Source organism: Dothidotthia symphoricarpi, assembly GCF_010015815.1.
Source record: "Dothidotthia symphoricarpi CBS 119687 unplaced genomic scaffold P153scaffold_5, whole genome shotgun sequence".
Classification (NCBI taxonomy): domain Eukaryota; kingdom Fungi; phylum Ascomycota; class Dothideomycetes; order Pleosporales; family Dothidotthiaceae; genus Dothidotthia; species Dothidotthia symphoricarpi.
In genome coordinates, this window is record NW_022985012.1 from 141455 (window position 1) to 163542 (window position 22088).

A 22088-nucleotide genomic window follows, 5' to 3' on the forward strand; every position below is an offset into this window, starting at 1 on the left:
TACACGTGGTCGGCGGCGTTTTGAACCTCCAGACAACACACAGAAAGCCAAGTGATGTTGGTGTTTTTTGTGGTGTGCACGACTACATGCTTTCCGGCTAACGAGCGCAGTCAAGGTTGAGTTCAGCGCCCTCATGGCTATCTTGCCAGACCTTGCATTTGATGCACGCTTATATAAATCCAGTGAGTGATATTTGCCAACCACAGTCAAGCCGCCGACTTTGGCCCTCCCCAGATTATGCAGCTTGTCTAGCAGATCCCAGCTATCTGTTCCAGTACGAAATCTAGAAATCGTTGGGTCGTAACAGTCAATTCGTAGCGTAGCTGTGCATAGACGCGCCGAATTCGATGTGGACAAACACATGACGTTTGCCATTCCCAATGTTGTCCTGTAAGCGAACTATATCCCGTCGCATTTCGCCACCTAAAAGCAAGTATACGATGGATAGTCGAGTTCCGGCTGTAGGTGTTGTTTCTCAGGTGATGGTCCGAGAACTGCGAGTCCTGTAAAAGTAAACTCGAGTTCAGAGTACTAGTTGTTTCTTCAAACTCGTCCAAAATATCAAGTTGGACAATTTTTTGGATGAACGGAGATGCAATTGTCCGTAGATCAAGCTTGATTTTTGCCCAGTTCTAGACATCCATCCCGGTTGAGACCTCCCAGCATTTCTTCTATACGGCTACTGTACATTGCCTTTCGTGATGTTCATAACCCAATGCCGCACTCCATATCAGGCGATATCGAATTTAGTGGTTTGGTGCCTGGTTCTTCACAGCCGGGTTGCGCGGGTCGTTCTTGTACTCCTCGGCTGGGCGGGGTCAGTTCGTGAAATCTTCGGAGCTAAGTAAGCTTAGAGATGGGGATTCTCACCTCCACCCATCAGGTTCGCGGCGGAGTTGACACCGTAAAGGATGACGAGACCTAAAGATTCCTGTCAATGCGATTCTCCCACGTTTCGCTCATATGTCCCGTATGCTCCAATGTCACCCAATTCCTTCTATTGCTTTTTATGGTCTTTTCCCCCTCCCGACCGGACTTTCCAACGTACCGGAGACGTAGAAGGGCCACATGGGCTTGGCTGTGTTGGGTTTCCGTTAGCAATCTCTTCTTCGCATCCAGCGTCGCTTTCTCAGCGGTTCCAAGCCACGTACCGACGGGCGCCGGGAACTTCCTGCCGAGCCAAGACATATTCGTGTGCGATGGAGGGGCAATTGCTTGAGTTGCGATTGCAGTTGACGATGAGGGTTGATGGGGAGGGTTGTCTTCAGGCGCACGGCTCCGAGAAGTTGAGCGCCAAGCATCGGCGAAAGGTAGATCCGACATGTAAACAGTCCAAGTGGGAGTGAACTACCCCACAACAACCATCTCCGGTTGACTTGAACGGTTTTGAGAACGTGGCCCTAGTTCAAGGCCGTGCAGTATTGTCGCAAGTATGGGCTCGCCACTGGAGGGCTGCGTGGCCTCGTTGCGCAACAGCATGCAACTGCTGGATTCATCCATACACATACTAGACGAGGGTGTGAACGACTTCCCAAGACTCTCCAAAGTGCTTCAGACAACCAGAGTAAGCTATTTCCTACGATGTTCTTCGCTCATATAGAACATACGTTTGACAAGCCCAGCACTTCGAACTCATCTCTGAATCCGACCTTCAAACCGCCCAATCCGCACTCCTCTCCGAGATCCGACCTGAAGTCGACAACCTCCTCAAGCGCGTAGAAAACCACCTCGATAAACTGGAGCGCCGCGAGCAATCACTTCTGGCGAAATGCGACTTGAACGACGGTCGACTAGGACGCGACAGCGTGGGCGCATCGGCATCCAGACCGAGTAGTAGGAATGCCCAGAAGAGCGGGAAAAGTATCAGTGCGCAGCAGGAGTTGAAGTACAAGCAGTTGATGTCCAGGAAGGGCAGGTTGAGTTATGCAGTAGAGACGCTGGAGATGCAGGCCAAGCAGAGGGAGAGGCAGCTGAGGATGAGCATGGCGGCGCCGCAGCAGTTTTACGATGATTGAACACTAGGACGATGGTATGAGTATGGTAGGACATGGAACAAGACACGGAGTGTGGCATGTATTAGACGGGTTGCATTACCTAGGCGATTCGAACGTCGGCGCTTTGCATTTAAGATACCCTTTGGCGAATGGATCATCGAGCATCATGTTTTTCTAAAAGCAGATGGTTTTGGACTCTACACCTCCTTGAACCCGTTGTTTACTAGTGAATCATTGTGATGCTGTTCTTACACCTCTTACAAAGCATCTCCTCTCCATGCTGTGGTTATTTGCTATTAAATAGAGCCTATGGATGTGCTCAATCAACAACTAGAGCAATAATCTCTCTACATGTTGCCAGCTCTTTGGATTTCCACTTCACTTTACATGTTGGATATCGCGCTAGCTGACCAAATGGCGGGTCTTCGGCTGGAAATGCCAAGCGCTCAGAACTTCGGGTTCGCAGATTCACGACAGCGCCCCGGCAGTCTAGCAATTGCATCGTCACCACCCCTCCATCCATCATGAGTGCCCTCCGTATTGCCCGCGCCGCCGTCCGCGCAAGGCCCGCCGCCATCGCCCGCCCTCTCCAGCGAAGAGGCTACGCCGAGGTCGCCTCGGACAAGATCAAGCTCTCCCTAGTTCTTCCGCATCAGGTACGCATTGCCAGCACTTGCGCCGATATCGATCTGGGGGAAATTGGAATATGATTTGAGAATGTGAGGCTGACGGGAAGCTGTGCAGTCGATGTATAAGTCCCAGGATGTGTATGTCTCCCGCTAGTCGACCGACACCGCAAACCAACCGCGCAAACACTGACATGAGGCTCTGCAGCGTCCAGGTCAACCTCGCCGCGGAAACCGGTGATATGGGTGTCTTGGCCGGCCACGTCCCTTCAATCGAGCAATTGAAGCCCGGTCTGATCGAGATCATTGAGGAGCAGGGTGGCAGCAAGCAGTTCTTCCTGTCTGGTGGATTCGCTACCGTGCAGCCGGGCTCCGTCCTCAGCATCAACGCTGTCGAGGGTTACCCGATTGAGGACTTCAGCGCCGAGGTACGATTGTGTATGACTGTTTGAAAGAAGGACAAAGGCTGATGTGGGAACAGGCTGTCAGGAACCAGATCGCTGAGGCCCAGAAGATTGCCAGCGGAAGCGGCAGCGAGGCAGACGTCGCCGAGGCCAAGATTGAACTCGAGGTAAGAGGAGTGCTCGTCACTATGAAAACCGCTCTAACAACAACTAGGTCCTCGAGAGCCTGCAGGCGGCATTGAAGTAAATGTGTAAATAGATGGCATGTGTGGTATGTATAATATCAGGTGCAGAGCACCCCGTGTGCTTTCCATGTGCAAAAGATAGCAGGTGCCATTCCAACTAGCCAAAAACTCACATATTTCGATCATTCTCTCTTCTCCTCCTCTCCCGTCTTCTATCACCAGGATTGAGTGCACTTCAATCCGTCGGCAATCCTATTACACCCATACTCCCCTCAACCCTATTATTTGTACTTATTCGTCTTATTTGCCTCCCCGTCCTGATTAGTCCTTACTTCGAGCCACGCATTATCATACACCAACATCCACGTAGCACCCTATGCGACCAGGCTTCGACCAGCCCACGTCCAGTTCTGCGTCCCGTTCCGCCAACGCGGGAACCCGGGAGCAGACTCAGCAACCATCGATACGCACAAGACAGGCTCAGTATGAGGCCTCAGCAGCAGCATCACGAGGTGGCAGTGAGCCAAAGCATCCACAGTCGATCTCAGCTCGCCGAAAGTCTACTCAGCTGCCAAGTTTGTCCCTCCCCGAACAGTCTAGCGAGCCCCAACCATCTTCCGCTCCACGTAAATCGCCTGCATATCTCCAAGGGAAAAACCCCTATGGCCAGATTTTGGAAAAGGTTGAGCACCCTTACCGTGGACCGACAACAGCAGAATCACCCTCTCAGGTTGGCGCTAACATCGAAGGCCAACCACGCACTCCGGGTTCATTCCAATTCAAACCCCCTTCGCCATCAGGTGAGCCCGAGCGAACAGTTACTGTGCCAAATCCTCAGCCGCCATCGCTACTACCGAGACAGCCAGCAAAATCGTCCTCAGTACAAGCTACAAAGGACTTCTTCGAAACTAAAGCCTCCCAAAACCGATCAGCTCCTCCTTTTCCGCCTGCAGGAGCAGCTGCCATCGCTAAAGGTGCCTCATCAAAGAACGGATCACAAAGCCAGCAGTCGCTTACACTATCACGTCGCCGGTCCCAAGATGAAGGTGGTCGTCTTAAACGCATATCTGGTCCCACAGATGCACGTATAATGGAACAAAACGATTCAGACCCTGTTCTGCCATTACCCCCAACAGAGGTAAATACACAACCCAAACCTTCGCATCTGTCCATGCGACCAGAAGCAGAGTCAACTGCCCCAAATTTTGTCGTGGGGAAAGAAACCCCTCCCCAGGAGTCGTCCATTACACATGATCGACAACCTGAACCTAACGTGTCTGCCAGCCATCAGAGAACAATTAGCCGACAAAGATCAGCAGAAGCCCTCACCCTTACACCTCAAGATGTCCAGCCTCTTGGATACGAACGGCGCGCTGTAGACGACGGGTCGAAGTTAAGTGCAGTCTCAAATGCAGCACTCACAGTTATTGAGAAATCACGACGATTTGGTCAGCCCCAAACAACTAGACAATCTGTGAGACGTCGCCCCACTGGCAGGCCAACTTCAGCTGCTAAATCCGAAAAAACTGCAGAGTCGGACAATCCCAAAGTTCACCAGAAGATTCGACGTACGAGATCTAGTCGCGATGTTCGAAGAGCTCTCGGTGAAGGTAAAGAACCTGCCTCGAGGTGATTGTGGCATCGCGGATCTCACCGTGTTCCTCCCTCCGGCATCAGATGATTACGCCAATCGTCCGTCGAAACGGATGTCTTCCAACCCTTCGAATACACTCGACAACGCTGGGGTACCCATTAGTATCTGTAAGAGCATCGAACCTATTGCCCCAGCAGGCGTTACCTTTGACGGGACTAGCTCTAGACCTAGTTCTCGACGCAACACTCTCTCAATACCTGTTTTCTCGATAGATCCTAGAATTGAAGACGGTTATCATGATGTTGAGGTGCCAGACCATGTGGACTCGCGTGGTGCATATGGACGGCGCAAGACGCAGGACTTCGGCTACCCCGGCGCACGTACAAAAGTCCAAGGTATCTCTAGGGTGAATAAACGGCTCCAGGATCCAGAAAGCTGGCTCAGGCGTTCTTGCGGTCATTTCTCGTACACAGGTAAAGGCGAAGTTGGAGAAGATGCCGCGAAGAAGATCTGTCGTCAGTGCTCGGCCAGGGCAACGGCATCGGAATCAGAACTGCGCAAGCGTCACCAGATCCGAAGACGGATAGCTAGCGACTCATTGAAATCCGGCTCGTCTGCTACAAGCAAGACTGAGCACGGTTCTGGTCCTGACTTCGGGCGTCGCCGTCGTCACTCGGAGTGCATACCCACTGACAAATGTGGAGATGTCTTCGCCGATGATCTTGCTCACATCATCGATGCTATCCTCGAAGAGCATACAACCACATTGCAAGGCGTCATCGATAACATCAAGCATACCCAGCCAGGTCTTTCACAGCTTCGAAGATTGTCTGAAGACATCGCCCAGCGTTATCAGGTAGGTGACACATGTACACATCCTCGCCACACGACACATCCAAATCCCCGTAGTCATGAAACTACATCACGGCCAGTCTGCCAACCACATCAACCCGTCCATCAACACAGTTATCAGCCACAGGTCTACGAATGCACACCACCATCTCCATACATCCCACCCAAAGCAGCAGAAAAGCTCAATGTCGGTCCAACCGGGCACCTCGGACCCAACATGAATGACTCCCGATTCAGCCTACGAGAAGCTGTGAGGACGATTCCAGATCTAATCGGCCTTGTCAACTCCGCAGCAGATGATCTTGGCGTGGACCTTGATAGACGACCCACCGCAAAGGACGATGTCAGGTTTCTCAATGCGCCAGTTGAAGATACTCCTTCGCATGCCGGTTTCTTCTTGTTGGAGCAGGGTTTTGGAGATTGTGGGGTGGGGGATCGTTGACGGAGAGGGAGGCTGCTGGGGATGTATTGTTCTAGTGAATGCATAGATATCTACCTGAGCTATTGGAAGTGTGCTTGTGATGTGGTGTTCTGGTGAAGTGTACTTTCGGCTTTGAGGCGGTTGTGTTCGAGCGGTTAATTCAGGGTATATTCATTCAGAAGCCGGAATATAAGCCTGATACGTGCCGATTCCAACCAGGCGAACAACGCATGTGTCCTTGAGGAAGTCTACGCTTACTCCGCAGGTTGGAAGGTGAAGTAAGAGCGAGCAACAGCGGTCAAAGTGTAATGATAGTAGTGAAAAAAAGGGTATCATTCATGCGGCTCTGCTTCTCCTGCGTTCACGAGGGTTCTCTATCTAAGCTATTTCCAATAGTTGTGGATGCATGCATGACGAGCTACACACGTGCTCTACTCTACTCTGCTCTGCTGTGATGTTCCAATTTCTCGCACCCCCAAATAGTAATGATCGAACGAACGGCCTGGCCTCGTCGTAGAACTGTCGATTTGTCCCCCTACTGACGATGTGACGACCATGTCCCTTGCGATTACTTGTATCCTACTCTCCTATCTCGTCCACACCATGCCTTGTTCATTTGCCTTTTCCTTTGGCTTTACCCTTGGCTGCAGAACCCCTCGTTTTGCCCTCGACAAGGGCGCTGAACGTCTCGCTGCGCGTCTTGGGGGCTCGTGATGAGAGGGTGACTTGGTCGGTTTCGGCGTTGTGCGCGGCTTTTGCGGGTTTGCTACGCTGTTTCCTTTTCTTCTTGTTGTCTGGGGCTTGGGTGGTGGTGTCGTCTGTGTCTGCGCTCGAGGTCTCGGGGGATTGTTTTGTCTTTTTGCCCTTGCCGCGCTGTTTCCGCTCCTTGGTCTGTGTAGCTGGTGTGGGGGCGGAGGTGCTATCCATAGAGTCTGAGGCTGACACGCGCGTCCTCTTGTTCGCAGGCGCTGTTGTGTCTGCGTCTGCGTCGTCGTCGGCCTCCGGTATCTCTTCGTCTAGCTCATCGACGCCCCTCTTCTTGGGTGTCACCTCCTCTTTCTCCTCGTCAAACTTCTTGTTGACTAACTTGGCCTTTTCCTGCGCCCTCTTCTTCTCCCTTGCCATGCGCTCCTTCCTCTCCGCGTCGTATCTGTCATTTCCTGCTAGCCCATGCTTGATGAATCTCGCCGCAGCACCGGTATCCACACGCGCTCTCTTTTCCCAGGCTCCACCAGGTGCGCGCTCCTCGACTTCCTTGATCTTCGCAAAGTACTTTTTCAGGCGCGCGAGCTCGGGGAACAAAGCGTGTTCCTTTGCGTTTGCGCCGGAGGCTTGCAGTGTGGAGAAGAGGAGCGATTCGATGGAGTAGGCGGCGAGCACGTAGAGTTTTGCTTTGTCGAGGAGGGGAAGCGACGACGCGGTTGTGTGGAGAGGCGTGTCGAGGATAGGCGCGAGAGTGCTGGTCAGCTCGTCGATGTTGACTTCGAGGTCCTCGACGAGGTCCGGGAGGTCGGTTTGCGGGTCCATGGCTGTCGTGTGTGAATTGTGCAGGGACAATTGGGGTTGCGCGTGGTGTTGAGGTAGGGAAGAGATGTTCATGGACTTGTACAAAAAGTTGCGGGCCGAGGATTCTCCGCGTGGAAGCTCCCACGAGAATGACGGCGTCAGTACCACTCACAACCCCAACCACACACTCCGACTACTCTGCTGTTGCTGGCGCGGTCGCATTCTACATACATGTAACACGCACCCTCTTTCAAGCTGTCTTTCTCTTCCCTCTCACACTTCCTCCCCAGGCTTCGGCCTCGGATACCACACACACGCCTGCGATGCAGCTCCGGTAACACAGGCGCCGGCCGGGTGGCTCACTACCAGACTCGCGGCTTCGTGACGAGCTGGAAGAAGGAGGAGGATGCGCAGACGCTTGGCAGTCCAGACCCGTACGTCTGAGTGCCCGTGGGCGCAATCAAGACTCACAGTCGACAGCAAAGACGCCATGGACGGGCCGCCCCTCTCATCCAGAGCAACCGACTTCTACCGCACGAACCCCGTCCTCAACCGCCGCATACACATCATGGGCGTGGGCAATGTGGGGAGCTTCATCGCCCATGCGCTGCGGGGCATCCCGAACCCGCCTCCCGTCACGCTGCTCTTCTCCAACTGGGCCAAGTTGAGTGAGTGGAATGAGTCGCCGCAGAGACTGTCTCTGGTCACCGACGGCGACACGGAGATACGCGACGGGTACAGCGCCGAGATTGCCATACCGCGCATACGCTACCATGGGAAGGAAGTGGGACTGTCGGGCACAACGGAGAGCCTGTCTGCGCCTCAGAGCAAATCGCTCGAAGGAGAGTCGACCGAGTCCATCAGTTCGCTGATTGTGTGCACCAAGGCCCCATACGTCCTACAGGGCCTGTCTGCCGTGAAGCACAGACTGCACAAGGACTCTGTCGTCCTCTTCCTGCAGAACGGCATGGGCACCGTGGAAGAAGTAAACCGAGAAATCTTCCCCGATCCTGCCACTCGACCACACTACATGCTGGGCATCAACTCGCACGGCATGCACTCCGCCTCCTCAGGCCCATTCACCACCGTCCACGCCGGCTTCGGCACAATCTCCCTCGGCATCCTCCCCCACGAGCGCGACCGCAAGCCAGACGCACCCTACGAACCAACCCAGAAATTCTCACCACAACGCAAACAACCCCCCAAACCCCCGTCCACACAACCCACAGACCCCGACCTCCCGCCCCCCAAACCAGCAACCTTCGCCTGGACGCCCAACCAACGCTACCTCCTGCGCACCCTACTGCGCACCCCCGTCCTCTCCGCCGCCGCCTTCTCGCCCCCCGACCTGCTCCAACTGCAGCTCGAGAAGCTAGCCGTAAACTGCATCGTCAACCCGCTGACCGTGCTACTCGACGCCCGCAACGGCGCCATCCTGTACAACTACGCACTCACCCGCTGCATGCGCCTCCTGCTCGCAGAAATCTCCCTCGTCATCCGCTCCCTGCCAGACCTGCACTACATCCCCAACGTCGAGCACCGCTTCGACCCTGGGCGTCTTGAGACTATCGTCGTGGGCGTTGCGCAGAAGACGAGCGGGAATGTGAGTAGTATGCTTGCTGATGTGAGGGCGGGGAGGCAGACGGAGGTCGACTATATCAATGGCTGGATTGTGAGTAAAGGGGAGGAGTTGGGTGTGCGGTGTTTGATGAACTATATGCTGTTGAATCTGGTCAAGGGGAAGAAGAATATGATTCAGATGGAGATGGGTGAGGGTGTGCCGTTTGTTGACGAGAGCAGGGAGAGGAGGGATGGCGGGATTAGGGTTAAGAGTGGTGTTGCTGTTGCGGGGGAGGGGAATGAGAAGGAGAAGGAGAGGGGGAAGTTGTAGTGCAAATATGTGTTTTCTCGATTCTCTTTCAAACCTTGCAAAAAACGGGAACAAATCTTCGATTTCTGATCATCATGCAAATGCTGATATTCACTCATACATACACAATGGTCGACTGCCCACTATGATATCCCCTGTCCACATGCACAATTTTAAACATGTACAGGTAGGCAATGCGTAATAGCGAATAATTAACTATATAGATATCCCTCGTTCTCTTTCATACATGTAATCCATCCATCCTTTCATCCATGCACTAGTACTAATTGATATTCTGTCCTCTTCCTTTTCTCCTCCTCCCTCTCACTCTCACTCTCACTCTCCATCCACCCCCTTTCTCAACACGACCAGCCAGCCAACCAACAAAGTAAACAAACAAGACGCAAAGCGATACCTCGCGCCATGATATATAAAAAGAACGCCACCACCATCCCTCGATCGATCCATTACTCCTGGTATTTGACCCCGCACTGACAAACGAAACAAGCAAGAAGGAAGAACAAGAACCAGTAAAAAGAAGAAAGCCCGTCTCTTTCCCCACCCCTCCAATGGGAAGAGTATAGAGATAAATGTGTGTAAGGGTAAAAAAAAATACAAGACGTCGTGATAGCAGTTCCCGTCCTCAAGGCGTAAGCATGTATGAAGAATAGATTTTGCACAAGGTCGAAGCGCGTGGGGTAGAGTAAGTCGGTTCCAAGTTCCAGCGTTCCAAGTTGACCCATTCATGCGTTTCATTCAAAAGCGCCTGGAATCGTTAGACTCAGTCGGTCGTCCTTCTTCCTCGACTGCAGCAGCGGCGGGTTCGAGGCACTCCTCTGACGCTGTGCTTGCGGTCTGTCCTGCGCGGGCACTGGCGCCGCCAGTAGCGACTTCTGGACTTCGCTCTGGAGTTGGGCTTCGGCTTGTTCTTCAATCTTCTTCTCTTCGTCGCGCGTCAGAAACTCTTTTACGTCTGCAGAGATGATGGTGTTGCCGATGGAGATGCGTTTTGGCAGATCACCGTCCTTGGTCTGGAATGGATCGTCGTCGCTGCTCCGTGTCGCGACTGTGCCGTCCGCAGCAATTTGCGACCCGGATGTGTTGGATATTTGGCTTTCCTCGCTGGTTCTCGCACCCTCTTTGGCCGCGAATATCGGACTCCGAGGACTGTCTCTCAGCGGGACGAAAGCTGGGACGACGCCCCCACCGACTCGAGTCCAGAACATGCGTTCACGAAGTCGCACACTCTCTTCCCATGCAGTCTTCTGCTCTTCGTCCGTTTCTGCCCTCCAATGCCCTGCGGCAACCATCCTCAGAAACCCAATGTAATCGCACGTCGCCCTGACTCTGCCTAAACACCAGTCACAGAGCGGGTATCGTTGTGATTCCTCCGTGTCGGCGGGCTTGAATCGGAATTTCCTCGCATATTCATCACCTTGTCTGGTTTCTCCGCAGAGAGAACAAGGGAAGACAGGTGTGCGCCACTTCGACGATTGTGCTGGATTGGGCTCTACGACCAATGACCCAGCTGTGATGCTGCTGAGAACAGTACGACGAGCCATCCAGGAAAGACCAGGCGCGATATCCAGACGAAGCGTTGGCTCAATGTCCTCTATCAGAGCACGCTTGTAGAACTTGTCGTCTTTGAGGTTGGGCATCCCAGCCCCGCCTACTGATTCACGTGGAGAATTGTTGCCAGCTTGAGACTTGATCGAGGACGGAAGAGAGCTGGTCGAAACGTTTGCTAGCGACCCAAGACCAAGCACACTGAGACTGCCGTAGTTGCCACTAGATGCGCGACTTGTCGGGGCGGACGAGCGGTCACTAGTCTTCAGCATGTCTTGGAACTCCTTGAAAGCCGTAAGATCAGATCGGAGTACAGGGTGGATAAGGTGTGAAAAATGCAGAGGGTGATCGGGGCTGATTTCGTCGGTTCCAGGGGTGTTGGGTGTAAGATTGATGGCCTCGAATAGCTTGCTCATCTTGTCTGCGGCTGTTGCTCCTGGGGTGGAAGGTGCGGTGGTGGTGCCAAACGTGTTGCTTTCGTTGTCGTCGCTGTTGGAACTCATCTTCTCTACGACGCCCTTCAGATCCTGGAGTTGCTCCTGGAGGGAATGTTGTAGCACTCCCGCATCGCCAAGTTGCTGCCTGAGCTGCTCAGTACGCTTGTCGGAGGCTTCTGTCTCTTTGCGCGCGCTAGCTACCATCTACAACCACCCGTCAGCAGCACTCACACCAACAAAACTTCCAGGCTACTCACCACATTGGCTTCCTCGAAGAGGGCAGCAGTCAGAGCTTCGACCTCGCTATCCGTCTTCCGCTTTGCCTTTTCTGCCTCTGTTCTGCGTCTGCGTTCCTCGTGCAGTTCACTCGAGAGCTGTTTCTCCATCTTATTGTAGACAACACTCTCCACCAGCAGGCCCTTTGCAACCTTGTTCTCGTGCTGCTTGACCTGTGCCTCCAGCATCGCCAGCTTCTCCCTAGCCGCGTCCAGCTCGTGTCTGGTCTGCTGCAACGAGTCGTCGAGCATTGTCTGGTGGTTGATGGCATTGATGAGCTTGGTACTCAGCGTGGCCACTTCTTGGCTGAGATCCGGATGCGAGTCTGTGGAGTCGCGTCGCGAAATGGTTGGCTGAGGCGTCGCGGACCGGGGGTCAGGAATGGTGTTCATGCCATCGCTCTCCGACTGTGTCTGGGCAGCTCTTTGCAGCTGTGGTACAGATATTGAGCGGCTGATTTCCTTCTTCATGGGCAGCGGGGTCAAGGAGCGTAGACGGGAGGGGGTCATGGTGCCGTTGCCGTGTTGCACCCAGGAAGGGTGGATAAATCTACAGGGCGGATGCGCGTTAGTTATGTGTGTTGGAGCAGGAGCGGCGGCTAGGAGCTATCGCCGGGCGTGGCGCCTGCCGCTTCTGGGGAGTGACGTACGCGAACTCGGCCATTTTGCACCAAGGTTCTGGTGTGATATTTGGCTACCGGCCAAAGGACATTACACGGCCCAGGGTATATAAAAACGTGAGGCGACAGGAGAAGGTTCGTCGGGGCGGAAGACAAAGGAGTGACGACAGTCGGTTGAACCGGGATGACCGCTGGGGACCGTAGGTAACGCCGCGACTGTTGGAGCGTTTACGGCGACGACGGCATTTGCGCAACCCAAAAGATAAGGGCACGATGGGAACGCAATGCGCAACCGAATTACACGCTGGCAGGAGCACTTTGAGACGGAAGGAGCGACGTAGAAGTGGGAGACGACGACTCTCATCGGGGAATACCTGACGAGGCAGGCAGGAACCGATAGATGCCCGGGCGCTTGCGCCTTGATCGATAGCGCGGCCGAGCAACGATGCTTGAGCCTCAACACATGACCTGCACCTCTGCATGATCACTCTCTGAACCGCCACAGCTAGACCGTGAGTTTGGGGAGCCCGAGTCCGCATCATTTCATCGTCTAGTCTGCACGCGCGTCTCGACGCTCAGCCCCATTCTTCGTTGCGATTCTCTGCATCCTGACAACACCTTGAAGCTCAACGTCGATCTTCCAGTCAAGTCCCGCAAAAGAAACAAAGCAACTATTGGCCAATATAAATTCCGATATTGGACAAGACTTGCTAACTGTTACACGAAGAACGCATCTGTTTCTGGCGTTATGTCCGTTTCTTTTCCTGTCCAATACCCACCCTGCACCACATCCTTCCTCACACCTAACCAGGAATAGTGACCCCAGTGATCAAAGATAACGGTACAGGGATCCCACGTATTCACTACCATCCTAAATCGATTAGCACGGCCAGCATGTCCTGCCTGCACTATAATTTACATACCTAATCTGGGACATGTTGGTCAGAGTCACACATCATTCGTCAAGAAACAAGCTGCAGCAAGCTACCCCAAGGTTCGCCCCAAGACCCATCAATTTGCAAAGAAAAAGTTTCCGCATTCAAGTTTTCATCCGTGCAAGGTAAGCTAGTTGAAGGAGAAACGAGGTACCAACACGACGCTCACTCCGCTCGAGAAAAATTCTTTCCTATAAGCTTACATCGTATTCCGACCCCAAAGTAGTGCTCGTTGAACGCGACAAAGTAAAGAAATGACAAACACTATCGAGTATCACCCGATCCGTCCTCACCAGAAACTACCATGGAGAATACCCATCTGCGAGCAACAAAAGTTGGAAACCGCCTTGCAAGCCCACTCCGAGCCCACTCTGCCCGACCCAAATCAGAACCGACATGTCGAGAAGACCGTGCAAATACCCTGAACAAAGCGACAACCGTAAGTCATGCCTCAGCCGTTAATCATATCGAATTTTCCTTCTCTTGGTTTTTGTACGATATGTTACGATACCGTGGCGCCTGCTTTTGACGATGGAACGTTCTGCCTCTTGTTCGCCGGCGAGCACAAAAGGCAGACCGTCTTGGAAGCGCCATCAAAGATGCCAAAAAGGAGTGTGGCCGTCGGGGCTGTCACAGTCGCGCAACGGTATTCGAATAAAAAAGACTAAGGAAGGGTGTTGGTGTACAAATGTCGAGGGGTATCCGGGTGGACGAGCGGGTGGGGAACGATGTTGATTGTGCCGTGGGTCGGATTCGCAAAGCTGATTCGGTGTCGAGACTCGGGGAGGGCATAGCAATGCGCCATTGTCTATCGTCGCCCAAACCTGCTGCACGAGAAGTTCGTAAGGATTCTGAAAGAGTGTAATGGTGGCTACTTCTAGGGTTTCTTGTTGCGAGAAGACCCCGGTCTACTGCCGCCAAGGTTGGGAACGTACTTTTGTTTTTTCTCAGCAGGTTTCAGAATCTGCGAACAGGCTGTTAGCGAATGCATGATAAGGCCATAGTTTTGTCGAACATACCTGGAAGGAGCAGAGCAGGCTCTCGTCAACGCTCATCATTGCACCGGCGTTGTCGAATTCACCGCAGTAGTTGGGCGCGCTGAAAAGTGTGACAAGCTGACGCTTTGAGAAGAACTCGTAGCCATCCTCCACAACCTGATGGGCACGGCAGATGAGGTCCATGTCGTGCTTCTGCAAGAAGCGCGATACCACGTCTGGACCGAATGTGAAACTCACACCTCTGTCGTTCTCGCTCCATCCAGTAATGTCCTTATCGGGGTCAGACCAGAGGAGATCGCAGAGAAGGCCACAATCCGGGATCTAAGCTGTTAGCTTCTGCAATAGAGCAATTATATGGTGCAGAGTTTAGGACCATGGTGACAGAACGTGTTACTTACATCAGTTGGTCGCATTACACGCCTAATCTGCTCCATAGAGTTGAGGTCAGGGCTGAGACCACCGTGCATGGTGAAGATCTTCTCGTCAATGATTGCAGCAATGGGCAGGCAGTTGAAGCAGTCAGTGAATGTCTTCCACAGTTTGATGTTGTATCTTCGCTTGCACTCGTCGTAGAACCCGTAGATGCGGTTGATAGAAGCGCACTCGTGGTTACCACGTAGGACAAAGAAGTTCTCGGGGTACTTGATCTTGTACGCGAGCAGCAGGCAGATGGTCTCAAGCGACTGCTTGCCACGGTCGACATAGTCACCAAGGAAGAGATAGTTGGCCTCTGGGGGGAAACCACCATATTCGAAAAGCCGTAGCAGATCGTAGTACTGGCCGTGAATATCTCCGCAGATCTGGACATGTCAGCAAATTCTCCAAAGCATGCTTCTGGAGTCTGTGAGGTTGGGTGGTGTGTACTGACCTTGATCGGCGCCTCAAGCTCGAGCAGGATGGGCTGCGAGATGAAGATCTCGCGCGCCTTGGTGCATAGGTAGCGGATCTCGGTTTCCAGCAGCTGAACCTGCTTGCCGGGTCTGCTGCCTCGGACCTCGAGGAGCCTGTCTATGATAGAGTCCAAATCTACCTCGTTTTCCGCCATAGCTGTGACTTGCTGCTGGCTGTCGAGTCTGGTGTCTGAGGGAGCAAGGGAGAACCTCGCGCGGGTGAGGCGGGCAGAGAGTGCGCGTCGGACAATGGATTCTGTGCCCTGTACGCAAATCGTTAGCAAGGCCCCTTCTGGCGACGTTGGGCAGCATTGGAGCGATGCAGCGGGTGCCATGGCACGGGCACAATGTGCTGTGCACGGCAGCTGCGACGAGCCAAGCGCACTGCAGCCGTCGCGAGGAGCAGCCTGGACATACCTCTGTATCAGAAGAGTTGGCCTAAACGGGTCGCAGATCGTCGGCGGTCGCTGTTTGGAGAATGGCTCGAAGCCCCTCAGAGATGCCTGGCGGCAGTGCTGGGATCACGCGACGGCAGGGGCGACTGCCAAGGGCTTGCGTCAATACTACACGTCAACAGCAGTGTACCTGTGTGGGCTGCGCGGTGGGCAGGTGAGTGCGCGAGGAGAGCGGGGCGTTGGCGTTGTTGTGGCCGGAGCCTGTCGAGTGGGATGCTGGATGACTTCACCGCCTGGGCTGGCGCAGAGGGCAAGGCTCGCAACGGGAGGTGCGGGGTCAACAGTGAGGCTGCTCGATGCTGCAGGGCAGAGTTGAGCGTGAGAATGCGTTTGCTCGGGAGGCGTAGGCAGGTGGTTGCGGGAGGGCAGAGAGTCTCGAGCAAGCCCGAGGAGAATCGTTCAGTTTCGTACGCCTTGGCAAAAATACGGCGGTAGGAGCTACTAGGCCCAACTGAGACGCGCGGCCGACGGGGAAAAATGATAGAGACGATCTCGCAGCCTGTGCAGCGTGAAGGTGAGAGGTTAGGCAAGGATGTAGAAGGTACAGAGATACAGTGGTTCGGCCTCGAGAGACGGGCAGACAAGTCCTTCACGCCTGTCAAGCTGCCATTGCGCTAGCAAAGCCCACTGTCATCCTGGTGCTCCGTACACTCGCACTCATCACGAACAACTGTTCCCCAGCATCAGCCCACCTCCAAACTGTGCTCCACACATCTATGGTGGTCTAGAGCACGACAGGCAACCGATTCCCATTTGTGCACATCGACTCAATGTGCTATACGTCCCGCAACCATCGGTACCCGTGTCCAGCACCGTAAGACTTCGAGCATCACAGATTGCAATTCACCATTATCCGTCTGAAGTAGCAATCTCGTCGCATTAATGCAAAAATCTACCGAGATCAATCATACCACCCCACCCCATCACCCTCTTCATTATGCAATAAAAGGATCCAGCAACGCCCCGTCTTCTTCGCTCTTGACATTGTCGTAAACAATGACGGATATGGCCGTGTAGTCGTGCGCCAAAGAAAAAAGCAAACCCACAAGTTCGATGCCTAGAGACGCCCGCACGGTGAATATGATACAGGAACAAAGGTCGTGAAATGCAAGACATGACGCGGGAAATGCATATCAAATCAAGCATAACCATCCCATTCCAGGAGAAACAGGATGCCACCGACAAGACCATGACGAGAGACGAGAGTGGCTAACCTGTGATCGATACAACGAGCGTGATGTTTCCGTGGCTCTAAAACAATCCCATTTCCATCCAGCGCCATGCAAAAAGCTTTACGAGAAACATGCCAACAAATTCGGCAGGCAAAATGTAAATAGAGACAAAAGGTTCATGTATAGAATGAAGAAAGCACCTAGAAACGAAGCAGATGCTCGTCTACGAAGGGAAGAAAACAAATCTTTTGGGTATCGCAAAATTGGTAACACCGACTTGGATCAAAGCATCATCCAAGCGTGCGACCACCAGAGGCAATGCTCTGACTGGCCGACCGAGGTACCGTCGGCCGGATAGTTGGAGAACTGTATGCTCGATCAGAAGGGAAACTAGTCACGGATGTCGAATCCCAATTGTCATCTCCAAGTGCGCTGAGCCAGGTGTTGCCAAAGTCCTGTCGCAAGGCTTCGATCTTCTTCTTGTACATGTCTTCGCTGACGTCAAACTCGGGTTGCTGCGGCTGTGATTGTGACTGAGGGGGGTTACTCTTTGTCGTAGTATCGATCAGCGGCAACTGTTGATGAATAGCGTGAGCCGGTCCCGTATCAGCACGCTCATCTGGTGTTGTCTTCTTCATAGGATCTCCCAAGACTTGTCCATCCGGTGATTCCATAAAGCGAGGCGTGTCGTTCACATATGCGTCTTGGGAAGGTTTGATTATCTTAGGAGCCTCTCCCGTAGGCATGTCGTCGTAGGCAAGGCTGGTAAAACTGGTTTCAGATGGCTGCCGCATAGTCTCCGCCTGTGACAATTCAACAATCCTGCGCTTGGGTCCTTTCTTCTTCCTCTGTGATCCATGTGCACTTCGCGAGCTCTTTGTACGTTGTAACGTGCCCGTACGTTTGAGAGCATCGAGAGCATCTGGACTATTAACAGGGATATCGACAGACTTGACGACCTTGGGAGGGACATAGGAAGATGGAGGTGTCTCGTCTTCCGGAGGAGGCTTGACGATGGGGACCCCTCGCAGTTCTGGTGCACGATCAACGAGCAACCTTTTCTCAGCATTGCTGGGCCCGGTAGAGTCAATGACAATGTCTTCGGTGTAACCTGGCGTTTTACGGAAGAGATTGAATATTGTGATGCGGTAGCTTGTGTGCGTCTTGTAGAACGGATTTCGATGCACATATATCTCACAGATGTCAGGCAGTCCAGTGAGTCGAGCAACCTCTGTGGGGTCTGTCAACCTGTTGTCTCTAAAGTCTACGCGCTCTAGGGACAAAAGGCGCTCGACGCCAGCCAACGATGTCAGCCGATTCGACCGAAGGTTGAGTGTTGTGATGGCTGGAAGAGGATTTCGTCCCAGAGACTGTAGGCCGTCGATCATGCAGTTGGAAAGATTGAGTGCACGCAGACAAGTCAATGTTGCCAGACTGTCGGGAATCTCACTAAAGAGATTGGCGGAGAGATCGAGAGACTGGAGAGTGTTTGCCAAAGGAGCAAGACTAGTGACTGAGATGTTGGTGAGAGCGTTATCAGCCAGACTCAGGTGTCTCAAAAAGCGCCACTTAGTCGAGGGAAACCAGCCCAGCGACAGGAGATTGGAAGAGCTACCCCTGGGCGTTGTCGAGCGCACACTCGAAGCCGAACTTCCTGACGAGCGTCGGATGTTTGGTGCATTGCTTCTGCTGTGATTATGGGCTGAACCATGACGCGAACTCGATGGTCGAGATGGAGACGTGCTGCGTTGTCGTTGGGCAGCGGAGACTTTGGAAGCATTCTCTCGCGCTGTTGCCGCAGCACTTCTCGGACTTGGACTTGAGCTTGAGCCCTGCTTACTAGGCGCCGTGGGAGAGGAAGGTGGAGAATCTGACCGGGCTAACTGTGCATGCTTTGTGAAAGGGCTCGCAGTGGGCAGTGGAACTGATGGCGAAGCAGGAGCTTTGGCAGACCGCCTGCGACGCTTGTCCATGTCGTCAAGAACAACGTTGATGAGAAGGTCAGCAGGGTCGTCAACGCCTGCTCGTTTAACAGTAAGACTGCGCAGATTTTCAGCCAGCCGGTCCCAGCCGTAGAACTGGCGGAAGTCTACATCGTAGATCTCAAGTGCAGTGACGTTCTTGAAAGCGAACAAAGGCACGGCGCTGTCGAACGGAAACTCCTCGTACCCTGATATAAGACGGGCTTTATGGTCTGGGGCAAGTCTCAAGCATGGAATCTTGGTGAACGCAGAGTAAAGGTATCTCAAGTCTTCCTGGAGTTGGGCTTTCTGCCTCTCTGCCTTGGCTGCACTGTTTGACCCAAGACGGAAGGATGACCAAAGTGAGGACATGCCTGACATAACACTGCGAACACTGGACACAGAGTGAATGGAGTCACGGTCCGAATTCTTGGCCTTGCCTCGCTGGGTGTTGCCGAGGAACGACACATAGTTAGTTGGCGAAGCGTCAGTGTGTATGTTCTCCAGTCGCACGTTCATTGGGCCCACGGGTATGCCCAGGTCCTCGAAGCGCGACAGGATGTAGAACAGGTGGTGGGGAGTTAGCGTCAGCTTTGCAGGCTTGATTGTTTGCGAGGTAAACGTGAGGGAGGGCAGAGACAGAGCTGCTGCCCAGACACTCGATGGTGAAGACGTGGGAGGACTGGCGGGACCCATGGGCGAAGTGGGAGAGGTCACGGCGCCCTGCCCATTTCTGGGCGCCTGTCGCTGCAGCTGGAGAGCATTTGCGAGCGCTTTCTCGTGGGTTCGTATGAAGTATGCCAAGTTCTGTAGAACGTCAGTGTTGGTCCACGCACCATGTCATTGTGTCGCGCACTCTTGTGAAGATTTGACCATCCTCTGTGTCCATGGTTTATGACTAGTCAGACGACGACTGCATATATGGATCCGTGGGTGTCTATGTCGGGGAGACGTCGAGAAATAGCCTCGACCAGAGAAGCGAGTGGGGGATTGGCGTTGCAGTCGGTGTGGTGACCCCCTCGAAGCGTTGGGTCTCGGGGCGTTCGCGGTGCACCTGTCTACGCCGTGAGACGCGACCACCTGGATACTTGGACAGTCAGCATCGAGGGCAGAAAACAGTGACGGCGTGGGCGGCTGTGGAGCGCTGTGCAGGGCTTCCAGAAGTGCAGTGGGGAATTGAGCAGGACTCGACGTACCAAAGGAGGTTCCTTGTTGGTGCCCTGGGCGAAAGGCCTTGGTGACGAACAGGCGTCGGCGGACAGTCCGAATAATATGCAGCAGCAACACAGAGAACAGAGCCCACTGGCGGCGGACAGGCGCACGAAACGAGCCGGCCAGGAAGCGTGCGTGGTTCAGGCGCGAGCCAAAGAGGAGTGCAGCTGCGATATGCAGCAGAGCGCCCACAGCAGCCCGGGTCAGAGACAGTGTCCACTGGCCGGGATAGAGGCCACCCGACGCACACGCCGGAGCTCAGGCAGAAAAATAGAAGAAGAGCCGAGTGGTGGAGCACAGGGGGCGTTGTCGTCAACGACAACAGGAGGAAGGCGCTGCGCTTGGTGGGGAAGCAGTATCGCAGTTGGTATCTCGAGAAATTAGATGCCTCTTCCGAGCAGGCGAGCTGCCGCGTTTGGAACAGCTGCAATCTGGTGGGGCTACGACGACGCGACAACGAGACGGACACAACGCAGCCGGCGCTTTCCCGGCACCCAACGCTCTTAAGAAAGCGAACGCACAAGGGCCACCGTGGTCGACGATGTCGCGGTGAGGGCGATTAAAAGACTGCACGATGAGACAGCAGCCCAAGCACGAGGATCAGAAAGGCATGGAGAGCTGGTCGTCCCCCCCACTCAACCCTACCCCTGCAGCGCGTGATTGGTCAGATGAAGCCTTCGACGACGCCAGATCTTCAGGCCTGTTCCCTGCGCCTGGATCTCACACGGCCACAACCACACATCTGGCTGACTTTGGTGCTGGCCCTCGACTTCGACGACGTGGACAACGACGACGAGCATCCTCCGTTGTCATCTCGAATAGATTTGTTACAACGATTCTGCACTACACGCAGTATGCGTACGAATCGCTCAATCGTACCCAGAGGCTGGCAATGTGGCAGCAGGATGTCTTCACACTCAAAGGAGAATGTCGTGATAGAGACGTGCGACCGTGGCTCTCTTTGCAAGGGTTGCGGCTTTGCCGAGCACGACTCGCATGTACGCTAGACCAGCATCAGAGTCCAAGTCAGTCACTCGGGCCAATATCAGACGAGGGCAACTCGCATCCTATCCTAGCCCAACCTGACGCCGTTTGGCTGCACGCAACATGCCTCTCTCACCTCGCGGCGATGCACATACCTGCCATGCTACAGGAGTTCTCTTCCTTCGCGCAACGGACATGGACGGCGGTCCAGCTCGCCTACCTAGCCTCTGTAGACACGGCATGTCTGAGCTACTCATGCATGTCACACAAACCGTGAATCGTACCACATGAGAATCCTGAGCGAGCAACCGCGTCCTACAAGGCCAATTTTGGACCCTGGCCTGCGTTGACCCTGTCGACCATCTTGCAGCGCACGCCCCTTTGCCTCTCAAAGCGCTCCGGATGGTCTTACAAGGGTTGTCGCTAATCTACTCATCTGACTGACGACCAAAGACATGGCTGCTCCCACATGTTGCGGCTATCGCGGGACCTGCAAGCAGATACGAACATAAAGTCACACAGGACTTGATATCAAACACCACAGTAGCGCCGGGTCTTCACGATACTTCGCCCATCAGCCGGAGCCATACAGATCGTTGCCTTTACTGGAGCTTGGCACGGACCATGCAGCTTGACATGGGTCTTTGAACACCCATTCGACAGCCTCCAGGCGTGCTGCGAGATGACATGCGACCCAGAGCAAATCGTTAGGGTACCACGTTACACCCTGTGCACTTGACAACGGATTCAATAAGAGCTGCCTTCGTTGAGTTCGCCTACTCGGCGGCTCAACCCACACTTCGCGGTCGCTCGGCACATGTCATGGTCAGACAAACTTCAACTTCCCCACTTTCCCGTGCCGTGACAGATGGAAATGGAGCAATGGCATCCCTGCTGACTGAAGTCCGATGCCCCGCAACACCAAAACCCTCGAGTGCACAACACAACTTGGCAGGCAGACCATCTCACGATCTTGAATGCCACACAATCAGGTCGCCAGGCTGCGCGTTCTTTCTTCGTCTACTTACTCTACAGCTCCCTGCCCGTCTTTGCTTTGACTCGAGTTGCCAACGGCAGGCGAGTTTGGCCGAGCCCATCGCAGCAGTCCTTTGATTTGTAGAACAGCTTCAT

General features: G+C 53.9%; 10 protein-coding genes across 10 annotated transcripts; 5 read left to right on the forward strand and 5 right to left on the reverse strand.

The window, feature by feature from the left end:
* Nucleotides 1-746: 746 nt before the first annotated feature.
* P153DRAFT_285095 (uncharacterized protein) lies at nt 747-1188 on the reverse strand (the record flags this gene model as incomplete). Its single annotated transcript, XM_033663373.1, has 4 exons — nt 747-808; nt 871-921; nt 1049-1078; nt 1152-1188. The coding sequence occupies 4 exons, from the start codon at nt 1186-1188 to the stop codon at nt 747-749; spliced, it is 180 nt and encodes a 59-aa protein (XP_033526264.1).
* A 172-nt stretch (nt 1189-1360) lies between these two features.
* Nucleotides 1361-2212, forward strand: P153DRAFT_364358 (mitotic spindle biogenesis protein-like protein Spc19). The gene is made up of 2 exons (XM_033667579.1): nt 1361-1564; nt 1623-2212. Exons 1-2 carry the CDS (start codon nt 1433-1435, stop codon nt 2013-2015), a joined length of 525 nt encoding a protein of 174 aa, XP_033526265.1. The 5' UTR covers nt 1361-1432; the 3' UTR covers nt 2016-2212.
* Nucleotides 2213-2504: 292 nt separating this feature from the next.
* Nucleotides 2505-3372, forward strand: P153DRAFT_394067 (epsilon subunit of F1F0-ATP synthase N-terminal domain-containing protein). The gene is made up of 5 exons (XM_033671289.1): nt 2505-2650; nt 2739-2761; nt 2829-3048; nt 3102-3191; nt 3239-3372. Exons 1-5 carry the CDS (start codon nt 2519-2521, stop codon nt 3269-3271), a joined length of 498 nt encoding a protein of 165 aa, XP_033526266.1. The 5' UTR covers nt 2505-2518; the 3' UTR covers nt 3272-3372.
* A 990-nt stretch (nt 3373-4362) lies between these two features.
* Nucleotides 4363-6181, forward strand: P153DRAFT_180501 (uncharacterized protein). The gene has a single exon (XM_033662368.1). The coding sequence runs from the start codon at nt 4796-4798 to the stop codon at nt 6095-6097; it is 1302 nt and encodes a 433-aa protein (XP_033526267.1). The 5' UTR covers nt 4363-4795; the 3' UTR covers nt 6098-6181.
* Nucleotides 6182-6403: 222 nt separating this feature from the next.
* Nucleotides 6404-7645, reverse strand: P153DRAFT_364360 (uncharacterized protein). Its single transcript, XM_033667580.1, has one exon. It carries the CDS (start codon nt 7601-7603, stop codon nt 6689-6691), a length of 915 nt encoding a protein of 304 aa, XP_033526268.1. The 5' UTR covers nt 7604-7645; the 3' UTR covers nt 6404-6688.
* A 118-nt stretch (nt 7646-7763) lies between these two features.
* On the forward strand, nt 7764-9568 carry P153DRAFT_364361 (uncharacterized protein). The gene has a single exon (XM_033667581.1). The coding sequence runs from the start codon at nt 7989-7991 to the stop codon at nt 9471-9473; it is 1485 nt and encodes a 494-aa protein (XP_033526269.1). The 5' UTR covers nt 7764-7988; the 3' UTR covers nt 9474-9568.
* Nucleotides 9569-9982: 414 nt separating this feature from the next.
* P153DRAFT_334149 (Sec2p-domain-containing protein) lies at nt 9983-12830 on the reverse strand. The gene is made up of 3 exons (XM_033665595.1): nt 12381-12830; nt 11713-12280; nt 9983-11659 (listed from the first exon to the last, which is right to left on the reverse strand). Exons 1-3 carry the CDS (start codon nt 12392-12394, stop codon nt 10205-10207), a joined length of 2037 nt encoding a protein of 678 aa, XP_033526270.1. The 5' UTR covers nt 12395-12830; the 3' UTR covers nt 9983-10204.
* A 1261-nt stretch (nt 12831-14091) lies between these two features.
* On the reverse strand, nt 14092-15661 carry P153DRAFT_180556 (Metallo-dependent phosphatase). The gene is made up of 5 exons (XM_033662369.1): nt 15591-15661; nt 15152-15436; nt 14682-15083; nt 14305-14604; nt 14092-14249 (listed from the first exon to the last, which is right to left on the reverse strand). Exons 2-5 carry the CDS (start codon nt 15326-15328, stop codon nt 14163-14165), a joined length of 966 nt encoding a protein of 321 aa, XP_033526271.1. The 5' UTR covers nt 15329-15436; nt 15591-15661; the 3' UTR covers nt 14092-14162.
* Nucleotides 15662-17090: 1429 nt separating this feature from the next.
* On the reverse strand, nt 17091-19650 carry P153DRAFT_284850 (uncharacterized protein; the record flags this gene model as incomplete). The annotated part of the gene is made up of 2 exons (XM_033663349.1): nt 17091-19568; nt 19618-19650. The coding sequence occupies 2 exons, from the start codon at nt 19648-19650 to the stop codon at nt 17091-17093; spliced, it is 2511 nt and encodes an 836-aa protein (XP_033526272.1).
* An 897-nt stretch (nt 19651-20547) lies between these two features.
* P153DRAFT_382776 (uncharacterized protein) lies at nt 20548-21234 on the forward strand (the record flags this gene model as incomplete). The annotated part of the gene is made up of 1 exon (XM_033670179.1): nt 20548-21234. The coding sequence occupies one exon, from the start codon at nt 20548-20550 to the stop codon at nt 21232-21234; it is 687 nt and encodes a 228-aa protein (XP_033526273.1).
* Between the last annotated feature and the right edge of the window lie 854 nt (nt 21235-22088).